This window comes from Rattus norvegicus, chromosome 6, assembly GCF_036323735.1.
Source record: "Rattus norvegicus strain BN/NHsdMcwi chromosome 6, GRCr8, whole genome shotgun sequence".
Classification (NCBI taxonomy): Eukaryota; Metazoa; Chordata; class Mammalia; order Rodentia; family Muridae; genus Rattus; species Rattus norvegicus.
The window spans coordinates 96,817,407-96,835,551 of record NC_086024.1 but is presented as its reverse complement, the minus strand read 5'-3'; the positions used below and the strand labels follow the sequence as shown (position 1 = coordinate 96,835,551).

The 18,145-nt window shown below is 40.0% G+C and overlaps 1 protein-coding gene across 4 annotated transcripts in view; it reads right to left on the bottom strand.

The window, feature by feature from the left end:
- Positions 1 to 3,711: 3,711 nt before the first annotated feature.
- Lrrc9 (leucine rich repeat containing 9) overlaps positions 3,712 to 18,145 on the bottom strand; it is an 84,869-nt gene continuing 70,435 nt past the window's right edge. For 3 of the 4 annotated variants that reach the window (XM_063261711.1, XM_039111997.2, NM_001191613.1), the window contains 2 exons: positions 16,283 to 16,413; positions 15,153 to 15,347 (listed from right to left, as the gene is read on the bottom strand). In XM_063261711.1, coding sequence (XP_063117781.1) covers positions 15,170 to 15,347; positions 16,283 to 16,413 — 309 coding nt within the window. In that variant the 3' untranslated portion in view covers positions 15,153 to 15,169. Of the gene's footprint in view, positions 3,826 to 4,398; positions 4,514 to 8,802; positions 8,872 to 11,170; positions 11,389 to 12,369; positions 12,507 to 14,481; positions 14,622 to 15,152; positions 15,348 to 16,282; positions 16,414 to 18,145 lie in introns of those variants that run through there. The other variant, XR_005505472.2, reaches the window with a different exon arrangement.

The window sequence follows — 18,145 nt, the reverse complement described above, 5'->3', positions numbered from 1 at the left end:
ACGTTGTACTACTGGTCACTAGAAGTCAGTGCTTAATGGTCTATTTTACTTCCAAAAGTTCTTAGTAAGGAAGAGCAAAACCATGAACATGAGATGTTTCGTTTGTAATGGTTTTTTTCCTTTCTTCAAATACTTATTGCTTACTCTGTATGTATAAATGTCTTGCCTGTCTGAATGTGTGTGTGAACCACATGCACGCCTAGTGCCAGCAGAGGTTAGAGATCAGAAAAGACTGTGGGACCCTTTGGAAGGAATTATAGTCGATTTAAGCCACCACATGGGTGTTGGAAACTGACCTGCCTCTGTGTAAATATTCTATTTTCGTTAGGACCGTGAGCTTGTTGAAGTTATGCGTTCTGAACACGTGGTTCCATTTTGTTATTTGTCTAAAGTAACCAACTTGACTTCAGCAAGCATCCCCAAAAATGTAGCTGTCGGTGGATCCCAGGGTTCTTTAGCTAACGCTGTGTAGTCCCAGGCTGCCCAACAGTTCATTTACGGGAGTTTGTTTTTTGTCACTACTGTGGTATGTGCTTGATTTCTCTCTTAAAGCCGAACCCTGAACACCCTTAGGTGGAAATGTTGAGTTGTATTTGCCCTTCTGCTATTGAAAAGAAACAACTGCAGTGACCAAAATAAGACCTCAATTGAGAAACGTGCAATCTTTCCTAATCTTGTCTCTTCTGAAGAGCTAAAGAAACAATGGCACAGTTTTCTTCCAGCCATGAGTGTAAGAGTTATTAATGAACTTTAAAAAGACACTTTTGTAAAACAAAGATCCCAAACACTTTACTGAGTATAGATGGATCAAAATAATTTAAATAAGATGCTTGCTTATGTAACAAAAGTATATAGTTAAACTTTTATTAGAGCTATTTAGAAGGCAAGAATAGTTATATTGAATAGATCATTATACTGTTACAGCAGAATAATGGAAAAATAGAAATTCTTGAGAAAAATACACAAGTAAACAATAGTGGAATGAAATGCTGAACATTAGTCTACATACTTTTGATAAATTAAACCAGTTTAAAATTTATATATGAAAAATGGTGTTTTAAAGTATTGTGTTTGTTTGCTTTAAAATTTAGCAATATTATTTTAAAATAGAACTTCCACATTTTAACTAGACAAGAGTTCTTATAAGTGTGTCACCGCCTGTGCAGAGTGGTAGGAGCGCCTTCCCCCAGAGGTTCTACCAGCCTCCTTTCTACACGTATGAGGACCTTACCTTACATGGCAAAGGAGCTTGCAGGTGTGACGGAAGTAAGGACTTTGAAGTGGGGAGATTATTCTGGATTATCTAAAAAGAGGGAGACAGAAGGGTCAAAGGAAGAAGGAGCTATGGTGACACAGAAGTGGGAGGAGCAGGAAGATGCCACTGCTGGCTGAGAGCCAGGAGCCAAGACAGCTTTGGAAGCTGGAAAGCACTCGGCTGAGTGTCTTTCCAGAGCTTCCCAAGAATTCAGCTCAGCCCATGCCTCCATGTAAGGCTCCTGGCTTTCAGAACCAGAAGACAACCATACTCTGCTAAGCCAATGCTTTGGGGATAATTTGATGCAAGAGCAACAGAAATCTACTTCACAGGGCTTTTTATTTTTATTCAAGAAGTTGAAGATCAAGAAAGGGAAAGAAGCCTTAATCATGAAACTAAAGTTCATCTGACTTGTTCTTTTTTGAAGGTGAAGCCTTTGACAAGTACATGGTATTAGGCAGTACTCTTAGCTACATCAGTGGTTAGAATTCAAAGCTATGCCTTAATTTTTTTAAACCTATAAATTAATCTTTTTTGTTTAAATTAATTTTTATTAACATTGAACAACTGTGAACCTTAAGGTCTTTGTAGATACTTTAACTTACTCTAGAAGTGCATTTAATCAAAACATGTCAAGATTAATTTTTAAAACTTGAGATAGTTAGAAAGTCAAGGAATCATTAAAAATTTTAAGTAGAGATAAAATTGCATCTCAGTGGTAGGACACTTACCTAGTGTGACTTACATTTGCCCCCAGCACCACTAAAGAGGGTAAGAAATACATATATAACACACATTTATCTTCTGACAACATTGTTCAAATTGCATATGCTTCATGAAGAAGAAATCCCCTGCCTTTTTGAGGCAAGCTCTCAGGCAGCCCCTGTCAAGGATGACTGAACTTCTGATCTTCCTGACTCCCAAGTGTGGTGGATACAAGTGAGCACACCACCATGCCTGGTCAAGGCCCTTTTCTAAGCAAGGGTCTTTGGTGGATATTTTATCTGATTAGCCTTTAAGATCCTACATGTCATTTCTTCTGCTGGTTTCTTTAAAACAGCATAAACTTTTAAAGATAGGGAAGAAAATTTAAAGACAATAAGTTGTCTAGGTTTAAAAGTTAGTTATCTCTAAACCTGTGTCTTTTCTCCCACATTTTATACTTCTTTTTAAAATCCCACATCCAGTTTGACATTGTATGCATGTGATTATTCTTTCTACAGGTTTCCCAATGTATTGCATTTGGTTTTTATATTAACATAGAACTCCTAACTTAAAATTTGAACTTACATTTCATCTGTTGACTTAGTATAAGTCTGCACAGCAGGGTTTTTTTTTTTTTTAAACAAAGCCATCTTTCTATGAGTTTGTGACACAGAACCATCTCTCTCTGCGCATGTGACTCTATTGCTGAAGGAAGACATAAGCTAGAAGAGTTGATAGGATCAGAGTTACCAGTTTTTAATGAAGGGCCGAGGGGAGCCATCATCAGCATGGGGTGAAGCCTAGGAGGAAGGTGTTCATCTGGAACGACCTCCTGTTTCTTCTAGAGCATTTTTCCCTTTGTTTTCTTTTGTTGTTTTAAGATAGGCTTTCTCCGTGTGACCCTGGCTGTCCTAGAACTTGCTCTGGCCTCAAACTCAGCAATCTGCCTGCCTCTGCCTCCCCAGTGAAGATTCTGTCCTTAATGTAACCTTGGATCCTTGACTCTAATGTCCTTGGATTTTCGCTTCTAGTTATGTTAAAGGTTCAATCCCCTCCCCACCTGCTCAAGGTCGTTGTACCATTCTCTTGGATTACTCTAAAAGTTTCAGCTGGCTTCCCTCTCTACTCCTGTCTCTTCTTCAAACTTTGCAAAAGCTCAACTCTAATAATTCTACATTTCTGTTAAAAAAGAAAAACAAACCATCATCTTTCTGTGTTAAATACAGTATTTAAAGGATGATCAGAACAAATAAAAGTGGCGAATGATAAAATCGCTAAAAGCCTATTTCTGTTGTTTCTATAATTTTGCTCCTATCATGTCAGGCACATTTTAGGGCTCATGGGTAAAGACCCCACTAATCCCACCAATCTATAATAGCAGCGTACCTCTGTTAGGTGAACTAGCAGTCCAGAGAGTTGAGATGAAATCCCCCTCCTTCCTCTGTGCTTACATTGAAGCAATTTTACGGTTAGTTTCTATAGACATGGCATGTCCCAGTTCCTTACCTTCTAACGTCATTTGAGGTACTAAGCAATCAAGTATTAAATCATTTGCCTTATAGCAATGTCTTATTAGGAAAAGCTTCCATTGAAAGTAGTCATTAAGTAAATACTACAATTAACAGAATCACATGTGCTTAAACAAATTAAGTCAAAATGTACATGATATAATGCTCATTTACAATAATCTACAGTCAAAGGAAAAGTGTAAACAGCATACTTACTGAGTTTTTCTTTGCTTGTAGTTCAGAGAAATGAAATTCAGCTTTTGCCCTATCATCAGAATTTATAGGAATTCCATCCAACATCTGTAAATTAGGCAGGCGGAATATGAGCACATGTCGATGGACCATTTTTCTACAAATCTAAAGAAAGGTGAAAACAACAGTTTAATCCCCAAATCAGTTATATTAAAAAAAATCTTCAAAAGAAGGCAGCCTGGGAAAGGACACAAAGATGGTGGAGAATGGCTACTTTACAGTACTAACTGCTACAGGCAGGAGCTTCTTCCTGAAAGATTTCTCAATCTTCCGTAATACCAAATAAAAATAGAAAATGTTTATAAACTAAGGCCAGCATTCATAGGTTTAGTCTTTCTTCTTTCCCTTTTCCTTCCCCTCTCCATGTCCCAGTCTGGTTTGAAAAATAATCCTCTTGCCTCAGCCTCCTCAGTGCTGGAACACAGGTGCATGCCACCAGCACACTCAGACTATCATCCCTCTCACGACCTTAGCACTGAGCACTAGCCCGCACAACCTCAACTCACGGGCAGAGTGGTTGGTTTATGTGAGGTTTCCCAAAAGGCCCCATTTCACTTAATTCACCATCTTCTGGTCTGTATCTCCATCTCTTCATAGTATTGACCTGCTCTATAAATTGTTTATGCCCATAAAAAGGTAGGTAGAAAGACTTAGGGAGAGTGGTCTCAGGGTGTTTACTTTTAGAAGGTTCTGCTTGCAAGGATGGGTCTTTGCTGGAGTTTGGTACTTGGACTTGGGGATGTTCTTATCATTCCTTGGTTCATAAGGGTAGTTGACTATGTCTTGATAATTGCTAAAAAAAAAAAAACCAGTAGGATTTATGCTTAGCCTCTTTTCCATCTGGAAAGTTTCGGTTCTTGATTGGAAAGGGTGTCTATGTGAGTAACTCTCAATTGTTAAATGCTAAGTCTCTAAGGGGCTCCCTTGAATAAAAACAACATGGAAGACAGGCCATTTTTGTGGTGAAATGAAGAGTGTGCTCTGTGTCCCTGCCATGGAAGAGGAAGTGTGAAGGAGTATACTGCATACAGATTCCTCGGACTCTATTTTCTCTTCCTCATATCCGTGAGTTTGTGTCCTTATTATGGCATTGCAATTGGTCTTTGTTGTGTATCCTCACTGTCTTTTAGCCACAGGGAAACATGCTGAGTCTCTTTCTCTCTTCTCTGAAGTAGTGGAAATTACTTCAGGACCCCTAATAGAAAGTATACAGCACTATGTATAGTGACAAAGAACAACAAACTCTTGGGGATGAATGCACAAGCTGGGCCTGGTGGCTCAGGCCTGTAGTCCTGGCACTCTACAGGGTAAAGAGAAAGCTTTCTGTGAGTTACAGGCCGACCTGTTTTATATAGAGCAAGCTGAAATTAAAAGACAAAATACAGACAGACAGAAGGAAAGAAAGAAAGAAAGAAAGAAAGAAAAAGAAAGGAAGGAAGGAAGGAAGAAAGAAAGAAAGGAAGGAAGGAAGGAAGGAAGGAAGAAAGAAAGAAAGAAAGAAAGAAAGAAAGAAAGAAAGAAAGAAAGAAAGAAAGAAAGTTAAGCGAACAGACTGCTTGAAGCGACTGTGAGGGGCATGTTCAGTGACAGAGAGACGTCTAACACATGTGGCTCCAAACACATCGTTGACCACATTCTAGATTACAAAATACTTTCCCTAAACACCAAAGAGCAGAGAGCTTGCTTCCTCTGATTGAAAAACCCCAACACTGGAGGAAAAGGATGAGGATACACTGGAAACATGCCATAGGTTTAAAAAGAATAAAAACCTGTGCACAGTCCTCAGTAATTTATAAATGAAAAGCTTTTGAAGAGCACAAGACTTTCAGATACTAGTAAAGGCAGTGTAATATAAAAACATTGGACATTGTTAGACCAGTACAACGTAACCTAGAACTTGCTGATGCAGAAACATATTGAAAATTAATATTAAGCTTAAATGATTAAGAGATAAGAAGTTAAGAATTTCTTGAAAAATTTCAAGAAACTAAAAGGAAATGACAAAGAGTAGATGTTGATAAAGAGAAAGCAAACGCCCTTGGTGAAGAAATATACGGGGTTCAGAAGACGCACTGTGAACAAGGCTTGAGCAAGATTTATCAGGAATAAAATGTAAAAGCAAAACTTGACGATCTTTGGCACAGCAGGGCGACAGCATAGATGCAGTGGAGGGTGGAAAGTACACCCTGGGCTGACTAGGACAGCAGTGCATTAAGAGCTTACATCAAAGAACAGTCCTAGAAAAAATTAACTTCTCAAAATGAGCTTCTAAGGAAGTAGAAACTGGGATTGGATTTATAGTTATGGAGGGATTGAGGAATTATTAAGGCCCAGGGGTTTTAGAGATAAAGTTACTTACTTTTCAAGGACCATATGAGTCTTCAAGCTAATCCATAGACTAGGAATAGGAATTTGTTCCCAAATTAATCTTATAAAGCAAAGACACTGTGCCAGACTCAAAGGCGGTGTATAAAAAAGATAGTTACAGTTTTTTATCTGCATAGATGTAGATATGCTACATTGAATATCAGATTGAATCCAGTAAAATATAAAACATAAACAAACAATATTCACACCAGGAATTTAAGGATTATTTTATTCTACCAGGTCTGTTAATGTGATTTACCAAATCAGCAAATTAAGAAGAAAACTGTATTATCCACCAGTCAAAACACAGTACCCACACATTTGGATAATGAATACTTCATGTAACCCACACATTTGGATAATGAATACTTCATGTAACCCACACATTTGGATAAATGTATACTTCATGTAACCCACACATTTGGATAAATGTACACTTCATGTAACATAAATGTGTACTTCATGTAACCCACACATTTGGATAATGTATACTTCATGTAACCCACACATTTGGATAAATGTATATTTCATGTAACCCACACATTTGGATAAATGTATACTTCATGTAACCCACACACTTGGATAATGTATACTCCATGTAACCCACACATTTGGATAAATGTATACTTCATGTAACCCACACATTTGGATAATGTATACTTCATGTAACCCACACATTTGGATAATGTATACTTCATGTAACCCACACAGTTGGATAAATGTGTACTTCATGTAACCCACACAGTTGGATAAATGTGTACTTCATGTAACCCACACATTTGGATAATGTATACTTCATGTAACCCACACATTTGGATAATGTATACTTCATGTAACCCACACATTTGGATAATGTATACTTCATGTAACCAGGTGCACACACCTTCAGTTACCACTGTTCTAATTTCCCATAATTTAATGACTGGTATGGTAACCAGTCATTGTAATTACCACCTTACTGAATAGCACACCACAGATTCTGGCTCCTGTCACCTAAAATCCATTGATAATATTCCTAATCAAAAGAATTCTAAATTTTTGATTAAGATGCTGTACTAGCTGGTTTTGTGTGTCAAGTTGACACAAGCTGGAGTTATCACAGAGAAAGGAGCCTCCCTTGAGGAAATGCCTCCATGAGACCCAGCTGTAAGGCATTTTCTCAATTAGTGCTCAAGGGTTGGGAAGGCCCCTTGTGGGTGGTACTATCCCTGGGTTGGTGGTCCTGGGTTCTATAAGAGAGCAAGGTGAGTAAGCGAGGGGAAGCAAGCCAGTAAGTAACATCCCTCCATGGCCTCTGCATCAGCTCCTGCTTCCTGACCTGCTTGAGTTCCAGTCCTGACTTCCTTTGGTGATGAACAGCAATGTGGAAGTGTAAGCTGAATAAACCCTTTCCTCCCCAACTTGCTTCTTGGCCATGATGTTTTGTGCAGGAAAGAGACCCTGACTAAGACAGACACATAAAGGATAATATATACTTATGAACACAGAAGATGCATACTGAAAGTTGGAGAGGAGGCTCATAGACATGTTCTCCTTGGTGGAAGACCCAAACGACCACCACCTAGCACTATGGTGGCCCCGACCTCGTTGGCTCTCTCCCCTAGGACAAGCAAATACACAACATGGATTCTGTCGTCCTTCCTGGAATTATATCTTCTTTCTTCACTGGGAGAGTGTTCAACTCTCCCATACAGAGAGATTCCCATCAGGAGTTTCCTGGTCCATTGGAATCAGATTGCAAACGTCTGTAATCTACCAGCATGCCTATTTGACATTTTCAAGGTACACATCAGCCTGACCTGATCACTGTCATCTTGTGTTGTAATCCCTGTAATGATTCTGACCAGCCCTGACCTGTTTGTCCACATCCCCACAAAGTTTCCCAGTACTATAAATAAACAAAACCATTAGAGCAGTGTGTGAAGCTTTCTAACTGGGTCTGGATGCCATCACTGCCAGGCGTGTACCTGACCACCTCTTTGATATTAGTTTGAAACCAACTGCTCTAGGTTAGATGAAAGACCCTTGTCCTGCCATCACCTAAGCGCCTCTCTCTGATCCACTGTCTTGCAGCCCTTGGCATGCTTCTGGGGACATTGGTCCTGCTGCCTCGTGGCCTTTTCAGTCTTACATGTTCTGCTGTCAGCTCTTATGCTGGACTTTCCTAACACTAGCACACTGACCAGAAGGCCATTTCTCCTTTGCCATGTCTTTCAGTGTGTTTACATGTTAAGTGGGCAAGACTCCAATAAGCAAAGTGATAAATGTCTCCAAGTTAACTTAAAATAAGTACATTCTAATTAAAACATCAACAAGATTCTTCAACTTAATTTGCCTCCTAGAATTCAAAGGAAAGTGTGATATGTGAAGAATAACAAAGACAGTAAAGCAAGTGAAGGATCGAAGGAGGAAGAGGGGGATAAGAATTAGGAAAATATAAAGCGTTACACATTAACATACTGTAACATCATTGGCACAGCAATGGGCAGGTAAGCCAAAGGGTGCAGTGCAGAACGGGAAACACACACGCTCACTTTTGGCAGAGCTTGTTTGCAGTACAGTTATGTGGAGACAACACTAAGCCAAAAATGGTGCTGGGTCAGCTAGGTATATATATAGAAATAGAAAGATCGAATCACTTTCTCATATCATATAAGGTTAATTGCATATGACTATTGGGAAATTACTAAGTTATAAAGGTAAATAAATACTCACTGGATTGCCATAGACAGTAAGCTCTCTGAGAGAAGGAATAACATCAAGTTTTTCCAGTTCTGTGATATCCTATGTAAAAGGTAATGAATTATATTTGGTTAGCTTACGTCTCTGAAGTCGTTTTATGCAAGGTGTAGATTTCAGGTAGCTCACAATTGAATCCTCTGATGTGAACGTGAGTGAGGACTAGACTCCTAATACCTGGCCCACAAAGATAACACTGCAACATGGGAAATGAGCAGAACTTGCGAGGTAAGTGTAAACGTTTCTAGGAAGAGTTTTGAGCTATCCTAGGGCTTAGATGATGACCTCAATAAGAGAAGAACATGCAAGATTCGCTATATTCTGATCCACTATCTGTGAAAGTCAGATAAAACTTTCTCTGGTTAAATGCTTGCCCTTCACACTGCACAGGACTGTTTATTACCATCCCGTGACGTCAGTGTAAGTTTGCAATGTTGTAGCTTTGCTAAGTTCAAATAGATTTACTTCTCCTTAAGGAGTATGTGTTTTGCCTTCATTGCATGTTCAGATGTTTAAAAGTACATGGAGAATCTGGATGCCAGACAGAAGGATCACCTAGCCACAGGGATCAAGTGGGACCGTGAAGCTGAGGTCTTCATTTGTGTTGTGATGATTCTTAGAAGCATGGTAACATTTTTCTCAGTTGACATTGCTGGGCATATTGGGGGAGTCAAAAGCTCCTCACCATGCCTGCAAGTCAGTGAGAGACCGAGTCTCTAACAGGGCTTTCTCTTGTCCTATCATTCTTGGCTAACCCAGAGATTGTATTCTTAGTGTTCACTTCTAGAAATCATCCTGACATCAGACTGCCTAAGTTGGTATTAATTCAGAGAACAAAAATCTCTCCCTCAAAGAAACTTTGGATAGCCAGGTTTTGAAAAAAAGGATTTTAGAAGAATTCAACTAAGTTTCCAACATAGGCTCACTCCCCAGAGTCGATTTTTCCCTCCAGTTAACTGCATATGGCCACACTAACATACAATAACATCAATCATAAGTGTAAGTTCATATGTGAAACAATCCACCTAAACTCAATGGAGAATACCATTTCAATGATAAAAATAAAAGGCTAAAGTAATCCACTGAATGCATGATAATCTTCTGGTTTGTCACACAGGTTACTCTATAGCTGTATTAAGTTTTGATAGTGAATCCCACTAAGCACGACTCTGCTCACGTGGCTGAAGAGGGGCTGTCACACTGAGCTGACCTACTCTCTCCTCCACCTCTTTTGAGAAACAGAGTGTCAACAGGTGAGCAAGGACATCCTGGGGAAAGCTGATTATCTGCTCTAAGCTCCTTTAAGTATGCTGCTAACTGGGTGTCCTGGCAGACAGCAATGACATTTTCTAGGAGGGTCCTTACTCTGGCACAGAAGCTTAAGTATAAACTATGAAACATCCCCTGCTCTGAGACTGGTCTACAAAATCTTCTTTGGAGACTGCATCTTTCATTCTGAGTTAGACAGCCTATGTGGTGTGGGAAGAAAACCATGAAACCAATAGAATGTCCAAGGTCTCAGGTATTAATTACTGGACTGAGAAGCAAAACCTGATGCAAGATGAGGTCACTATGGTTGTGTGGAGGTCCTGTTTGTTTTTACTGAGCTTGTATAAGCTTGGTCTTTGGGCATTCTGGCCATGTACCCTACCATGGACCTGCTTCCCAGCTCTGAATCTTGCTTGTTAAGATCACTTGCTGTTGCCAGAAATATTTCCCATAGAACACCAATTTTCCAAACTTTTATTTTTTTCTGAATAAAGTTTTGGTAAGATCACTACCAATTCAGGCTGGCTTTCCTCAGATTGGTGTTTGAATTTGGATTAAGCAGGTATATGCTATTTTTCACACTAAGATATTTCCTACTTGCTATGTTAAAAGCATGATTTCCTTCTAACCATGGAAAGAAACCTCATATTGTCCCAGAAAAGGCTTTACGAACTGTAGCAAACAGAGCCTCAGACATTTATTTGTCAAGTGTTTAGTGTCTACCATGCACCTTGTGCTACACAGACAAGATGAACACAGGACTTGTTCTTGTGGGGGGAGTGTACAGGTTAGTTTGTCCTGAAGCTGCCTTAGAAGTATGGAGAGCAGGAGCAACATTAACCAAAATGCTGACACAAACACAAGCTCTGTCAGGTTGTATCAACTCTCATACTGTACATTTCCTCAGGAGAGGTATACTTGTGACATGTCTATCACAGGAGGGCACGTCCCAGGCGTAGAGCTAGAGAACTCATAAATGGACTGCTCTAATTGGTGTATCTGGGGGCTTTATGTTCAGATCATAGGATTTCAAACATGCAGACCTCAAAACGACAGCCCTCCCAAATAACATTACCTGGATTTTGTTATAGCCTAGGAAGAGTTTCTCCAGTTTGATCAAAGACTGCAGTTTGCTCAGCTCTCGGAGCCTGTTTTCCTCCAGATGAAGAGTCAGCAGGGAACTTGGCTTGGCAAACGCAGTGTCACTGAATGCCCGGATGCGGTTATGGTCGACAACCAGCTCCTGGAGGACGATGAGGTTGTCCAGCCCTTCTACCTGACTGATCTCGTTTCCTAAGAGTTATGACATGCTGTGTGAGCCTCAACTTCCAGAATTAAAGTTTATCTACCCACCGTCATCTAGATATTCGCCAAATGATTTTAAAGCTAAAAACCACACTTATTTTTATGTCTCAACTATACCACAAGCTGATCTTTCCCTAACCTCCAGTGAGCAATGACTTTATCTAACCTTAGTAATCATTCTTGTCAATCTCTTAACTTAGTTACAAAATAATCTTTGACTAATTTCCCTCTCCATTTGCTCTATCTTGTTTCTTAGTCCTCATAATTCCTCCTTTTAGACCTACCGCTTCTATTAATTCCACTGTGGGCCAGGACATTATTAGTATATATATTAATATATTATTATATTAACATATAGTATATAATATATAACAATAATATGTTAATATGTGATTGATATATATTATCTTGGATCAAAAACGCATATGCTTTAGATGAACTGATTACCATTACACCCCAGTGCAAACTTGGGTACATTATTTAGCCACATTGAACCTCAATTACTTTTTCTTTCCTACCCCCAAGGTGTCTAAGAGCAGAGAAATGGCTAAGAAAATGTGATGGGTTAACATACAATGAATTTCTCAGTCATAAAGAAGAACGAGATTATATTCATTGCAAGAAACACATGCTAATGAAGATAATCACATTAAGCAAATTAAGGTAGTCATATGTGGAAGTGAAGTGAAGAGAACAAAGGGATTGACTAATGGGGACAGGAGGAGGAGTCAAGGGACATAGAGAGTACACCCAACATAATATACATGTATGAAAATGTCCTTACATAATGCTACCAGGTACAATGAGTATGTAAAATCAGTTACTCTTTAAAAAGTTATTTAATAATCTACAACTAAAGAAAACCTTGTGATTATTAAATTTTTGTTGCCAATAATCAATGATGCTTACGCCAACTTCTCAAAGCGAGGTGACAACCCAGCCACTTATAGGAGCAGCACGTCTACTCACCCTGTAGAAAGAGGAGCTTTAAGTTTCTTAGTCTGTTAAGTTGCAGCTGGACTAAGTTACAAATTCCATTGTATCCCAGATGAAGAACCTCTAAACTCTGCATTATTGGGGGCAAGTTCTCGCTGCTTACTGAGTCTCTGAAACACACAGGTAAGTCGGAAGTCATAAACTTGATTTAAAAGCAATCTTGTCATAGAAGGCAGCCTGAGGTGTATTTACTATAAAGTAAAAGTAAGATAAAAATGTACATGAGCTTTTGAGTAGTACTTTCTTCTTCATCATCATCATCATCAAAACAACAACAACTTTATCTCTTAGAAATGCTTATATGGGATAAAGTATCAAAGGTCACAGTGAAAAGTGAATCAGCAAGAAAAGGAAAATGCTGTATTCCATGAGGAGATGAGAGCAGCTACCTTGACTCTAAGAGGATGTATGCTCAAGTGTATTAAATTATGACTGATCTACTAAAGAAATAATCTTGCTAATAAATTAATTCATCAAAGTCACAAGATAAAATAATAAATGTGGTCTGAAATTACAGTACCAGTAATAAAACAAAAAATTAAGAAAACAATTCTTCCACTTTTTATGTCAGTGCAAGAAAAAGTAATTTCAGAACACTTTAGAATAAAGTCCAAAAAAGGGCACAAATTTTATATATAGTTAGCTACACATAACTGAATGAAACCAACAGAGGTGTCAGCAAAAATTATTTTGTGTTTGTGGATTAGAACTCTGAATATTAAGATGTCAATTCTTTCAAATCCATGAATAGATTCAATACAATCTCTATCATTGAGATAGAGAAAAACTCATTGAGAGAAAATAAACTGCTTTAAATTTTACAAAGAATTCAAAGAGCTCTGAATATCCAAAGTGATATTTAAAAAAGGGAAATAAGTTAGGTGGCTTCCTTCTCACATTCTATGTATTGAAACAGTCACAGCGGCGCAGTGAACTCATGACTGGCCCTTGTGACGAGGGATGGGCCTCAGAAAATAAGTGAAAGCAGCCAGACTTAAAATGAAAGTAGGAACTCGGAGGCAGACGGAGAGCAACCACGGGAGAGGGAACAGGGGACTGAAGAGAACAAGAGTGGGTTACACACACATGGAATGCCATGATGAAATCCACTATTTTATACAATTAATAAATGCTAATGAAAGTGCAAAAGAGCACTGACTATGTAATTCCAATCTTACACCACTCTAGAAGGAGGCAAAACTGTAGGGAAAGAAAGCAGGTCTGTGGCTATTGCCAAAGACCTGGATGTGGGGAAGGGGATTGCAAAGAAAAGTGGGGTGGCTCGAGGGGCCAGGCACTCCACACTGTGACTAGTGAGGCCTAAGACAGAGGTATAGGACTGAATTCCATGGTCAAAAATCATCACATATTACACTGAATTTCGTAACTTCGTTGCATACAAACTGGACCTCAATAAAGACGGTAACAGAAATGCTCTTCATTGAGAATATGAACATGAACATATTTTGACTTAGTGATGCACACACACATCTTTGTCTGTCCATCTAGCCATCCTTTCTTTTATAAATGTATAGGAAGGCAGGATAGATATGTCTTCCTCTTCACAAACTATATCTTTCCAATTAATATAAGAACTGGGTGGAGAGGGCTAGAGAGATGGCTCAGTGGTTAAGAGCACTGATTGCTCTTCCAGAGTCTTGAGTTCAAATCCCAGTAACCACATAGTGGCTCACAACCATTGTTAATGGGATCCAATGCCCTCTTCTGGTGTGCTTGACTGAAGAAAGCAACAGTGTACGCACATAAAATAATAAATGAATGAAAAACAAAAAATTGGGTGAGAAATAATAACAAAGACATAGTTTATATTTTTATTTGTGACATTTAATTTCAGCACACTGTTTGTTAAATAAAATAATTCTTTTTTTTTTTTTTTTGGTTCTTTTTTTCGGAGCTGGGGACCGAACCCAGGGCCTTGCGCTTCCTAGGTAAGCGCTCTACCACTGAGCTAAATCCCCAGCCCCAAATAAAATAATTCTTAAGATCAGCCAAATATGTGCACTGCTATGTGTTACTTCTCTAGTTGTTTTTAAGTGTGAAAAATAAAAGATTTTTTTAAAGTACCTATTTAGTTTTGAGCTTCCTTGCTGTCCATAGCCACTTGAGGGCACTTTCTGGTAGAGCATCTGTCTGCTGCTTAAGTGAGTCTGAGGCTTTAGTCTAGGCATGATTGATTCAATGTGATTATAGTTGAGGCATAAGACCTACAGAAAGAACATCTCATTAATCCTATGAACTATTCAAATGGTATGACTAGTACAGGGGATAAAGAACATAGCAATAATATTTTATTGTGAAATATAAAATTATCCCAAAGTGTTTAAATTTATCTTCAAATGTGTTTTTAATGATCGTACATGTTGGAGAATCACAACAAATAAAATATGCAAGTCATTAGCCAGCTTCGCAGTGTTCTCAATCTGCACTCCTAGTTTGTCTAGGCCTGAGAGAGATGAAATAATTACTTAGCAAGTTGCTCATTTCTGTGCTTAGATGCCTTTCATTGTTGAGTTGAGGCAATGAGAGTGCTTTCAAAACCACCTCATTCTCAATTTCGTTTCATATCTGCTCACTAGAGACAGTGTCTCTCACCCGGTCTCCTACTGAAGAGTAAGATCTGCATGTAAGTAAAGGACATAAGATAGATTGACTAAAAAATTTGGAAGGCAAGACTAAGATTTTCTTGATCAGTGAAAAACAAAATAAAATACAATTTAGGGAATAATTTCGACACCTTAATAAGGAATACAGTTTAATGTAAATGAAGATTAAAACTTGTGCTGAAGTCTTTGAGGGCAAATATGGCTCGGCAGCCACGTGCCTTCACATTGGGCAGGTAGATGAGGCCACTGAATGACGTGAGGTTGTTGTTCTGGAGATTCACATTGCTCACATTCCTGAAGTGGTCAACAGGAATCAGATCCACAGTCCTGAAATACGAAGCCAATAGTCATTATTCCAATGGGGCAAAGTGAGTTCCACTACGTATGACTCCCAAAGCCAAATTACATAAAATGTCAAGTGCAGGAGATGAATGTTCAGCTAAACATTTGCTCTGTTGCACAGGTATGAAGAAAATGACAGAATCCAATCGCTTAAAAATAAAGCAACCCGTATCTATCACCATTAAACAATCACTGTAGGGGACACTTACACAACAACCAGCTCCGATTTATTTACAAATTGACACACAAGTTCATGAACTCACACAAGACTGGATACAGTAATTCATAAAACAAGCAGGTCCTAAGCTTCCATGGGCACATGTGAAGTAGGCTGTTTCCAAAATGACAAGAAGTGAAAGGAGTGGACAGAAGGGAGAGAGAGGAGAGGGCTTTGACACCAGACTTTTCTGAGCTCTGGAAAATCCTTCACAGCACTGGTTTCAACTCTACTGCGAACAGTAATGGCCCTGTGGGGTCATTGGAGAGGTTCCGGAGATTGACACATTCATGTCCTATCATGCGTCTAAGAGCCCCATTACAGTGAGGTGCAATTAAAAGTGTAAACAGCTTTTTTTTATACTATCTGTGATGTTCATGATTTTCTTAAGTTGTAATTACACATTTGCTGTTCCTTAACAGAACAACAGTAACACACCAAATGTAAGTAGTAAATCTAATATGACTGGCTGTAAAGGAAACGGGAGAAACAAAACCAGGTGAAAAACAAAACCTCTTGGTACCTTTTTAACCATAGCTCCTGACAATAAGAATTATTGCATCATTTTAAGGGGCACAATTATTGGGTATGTTCAGAAAGGAAATAAAAAATTGTTAATAACTATATTTGTTGTTACAATGGCACCTGCACACAACCACACACAATGTTACAATGACACATGCCCATAAGGAAGTGGACATACCTGATGGATGAGGAGGTCCAGTTTAGCTCTTGCATTTGGACAAAGTTTGAGTGTCCTTGTCGTTCAGCAATCATGTCAGAGGTGAGACGACCACCAAACAAATCTTTTGCATTCTCAGTCTCTGATGGTTCCTATGAGGACATATAGAAAGTGATGACCTCTCTGATAGATGACCAAACCTCTAGTTACAGATTCAAATGAAACAATGCACTTCTCTTTATTTTTTTCCAGTAGAAGCAGCTACTCCCAGCCCCTTGCACATTGGATAGGTCAAACAACACAAGATGGTACTAGGGTTTTAGGGACTTTGTGAGCTGTGGGATGATACCCAGAATTTTATTTTTGACTCATAGAAGCCAAACTGGGTGCTGGGAAGCCAGAAAACTAAAAGTCCACCATGATCCAACTGTCTCCAATCACTGGAGAAGTGAAAAGAAGACCAGGACTGTTAGCCTTTGAGATAAAAATAGGCCGGTTCTCAGCCAGGATGAATCAGCAGAGGCCAATGGAGAACATAACAAGATGTCTCTCCTAGACACACATAACCAATGGAGGTGTGTTGGAAAGCATGAACTCTGACCCTGGCCTTGGCCTTAAGGAACTACACACACTTCAGACTGGCAGCAACAAACTGGTGCCCCGAATTTTCTCACTGGCACATACTGGAGCAGTCAAGAGAATGACACATGGTAAACAATGCCTTGGGGAGCTGAGGGAGGCTCCAGGAATGAAAGCGGAGGCCTTTTACCTCAGGTGCACTTTGATCCCTGAGCTGTTCTTGGACATGATTTCGTGCATCCTGGGACCAACATCTACATTTAACTTATAAGACATTTATTCCTGTCGGATGTCAGAACACAGCTTAGAACCTGATGTGCTCAGTGTACCCTGAATCTGGATCCGGCCTCTGCCTTGCTGTCATGCTTTCTCAGATGCTCTCTAGAGCATGTGCCACCATTGTGCTTAGTTTGTCTGTCCTGAGAAAGTTCTGGAAAGGGCTGCTCTGTTGGTATTTAGTATGGGTTTCTGATGGTTATTTCCATGTTTTCCTGAACCAAACGACCTTCCTTGGCTCATTGCAGTCTGTGTTACATCCGTGTATAAACGTGCACTGACACTGAGGAAAGGCTGCCTGCAGTACTGGGCCGTAGTCTGCCTGCCCGGTTCTTTCAGATCCTCAGCTCCCAGGTCTCACAGACACAGAGCCACATGGGTTGGAGAAAGGTGACAGTGCATGGTCAGGGGAGGGCTGCTTGGGGTTGAGGAGGGCTGCTGAGAAATGTCACCTCTGCTTTGCAACAAGCCCAAAACTGTCCAGGGAGAAGTAGATAAAAACCAAGACAAGAGATCTTCCTGGTTGCTGCCACCTCAGAGAGCTCGTAGGCAGCACCCCATGAGCAAACTTGAGCCTCGGGACCACAGGTAAGGTCAACTTTTCTGCTGCAAGTGACCTGCCTGGTGAACTCAGGACACACAGAGGCAAAATTCCTCTAGGACCGGGCACTTCCTGTGTTTACCGGGAGTCCCAAACCCGCGGATCCTGGCCCGCAGCAGCTCTCTGCTCCCAAACCCCGTGGGAGAGAGACCTCACCGCCTGGTCAGGTGGGCACTCCTGAGGCTGCAGAGCGGAAGAGACCACCAACACTGCTCACCCCTGCCCACGTCCCTGGCCCAAGAGGAAACTGCATATGGCCTCTGGGTTCCCGTGGGGGAGGGCCAAGGAGCGGCAGGACCCCTGCACCTGAGACACCGCCGGAACCTGAAGGGACAGACCGGATAAACAGTTCTCTGCACCCAAATCCGATGGGAGGGAGAGCTAAACCTACAGAGAGGCAGGCACGCCTGGGAAACCAGAAGAGACTG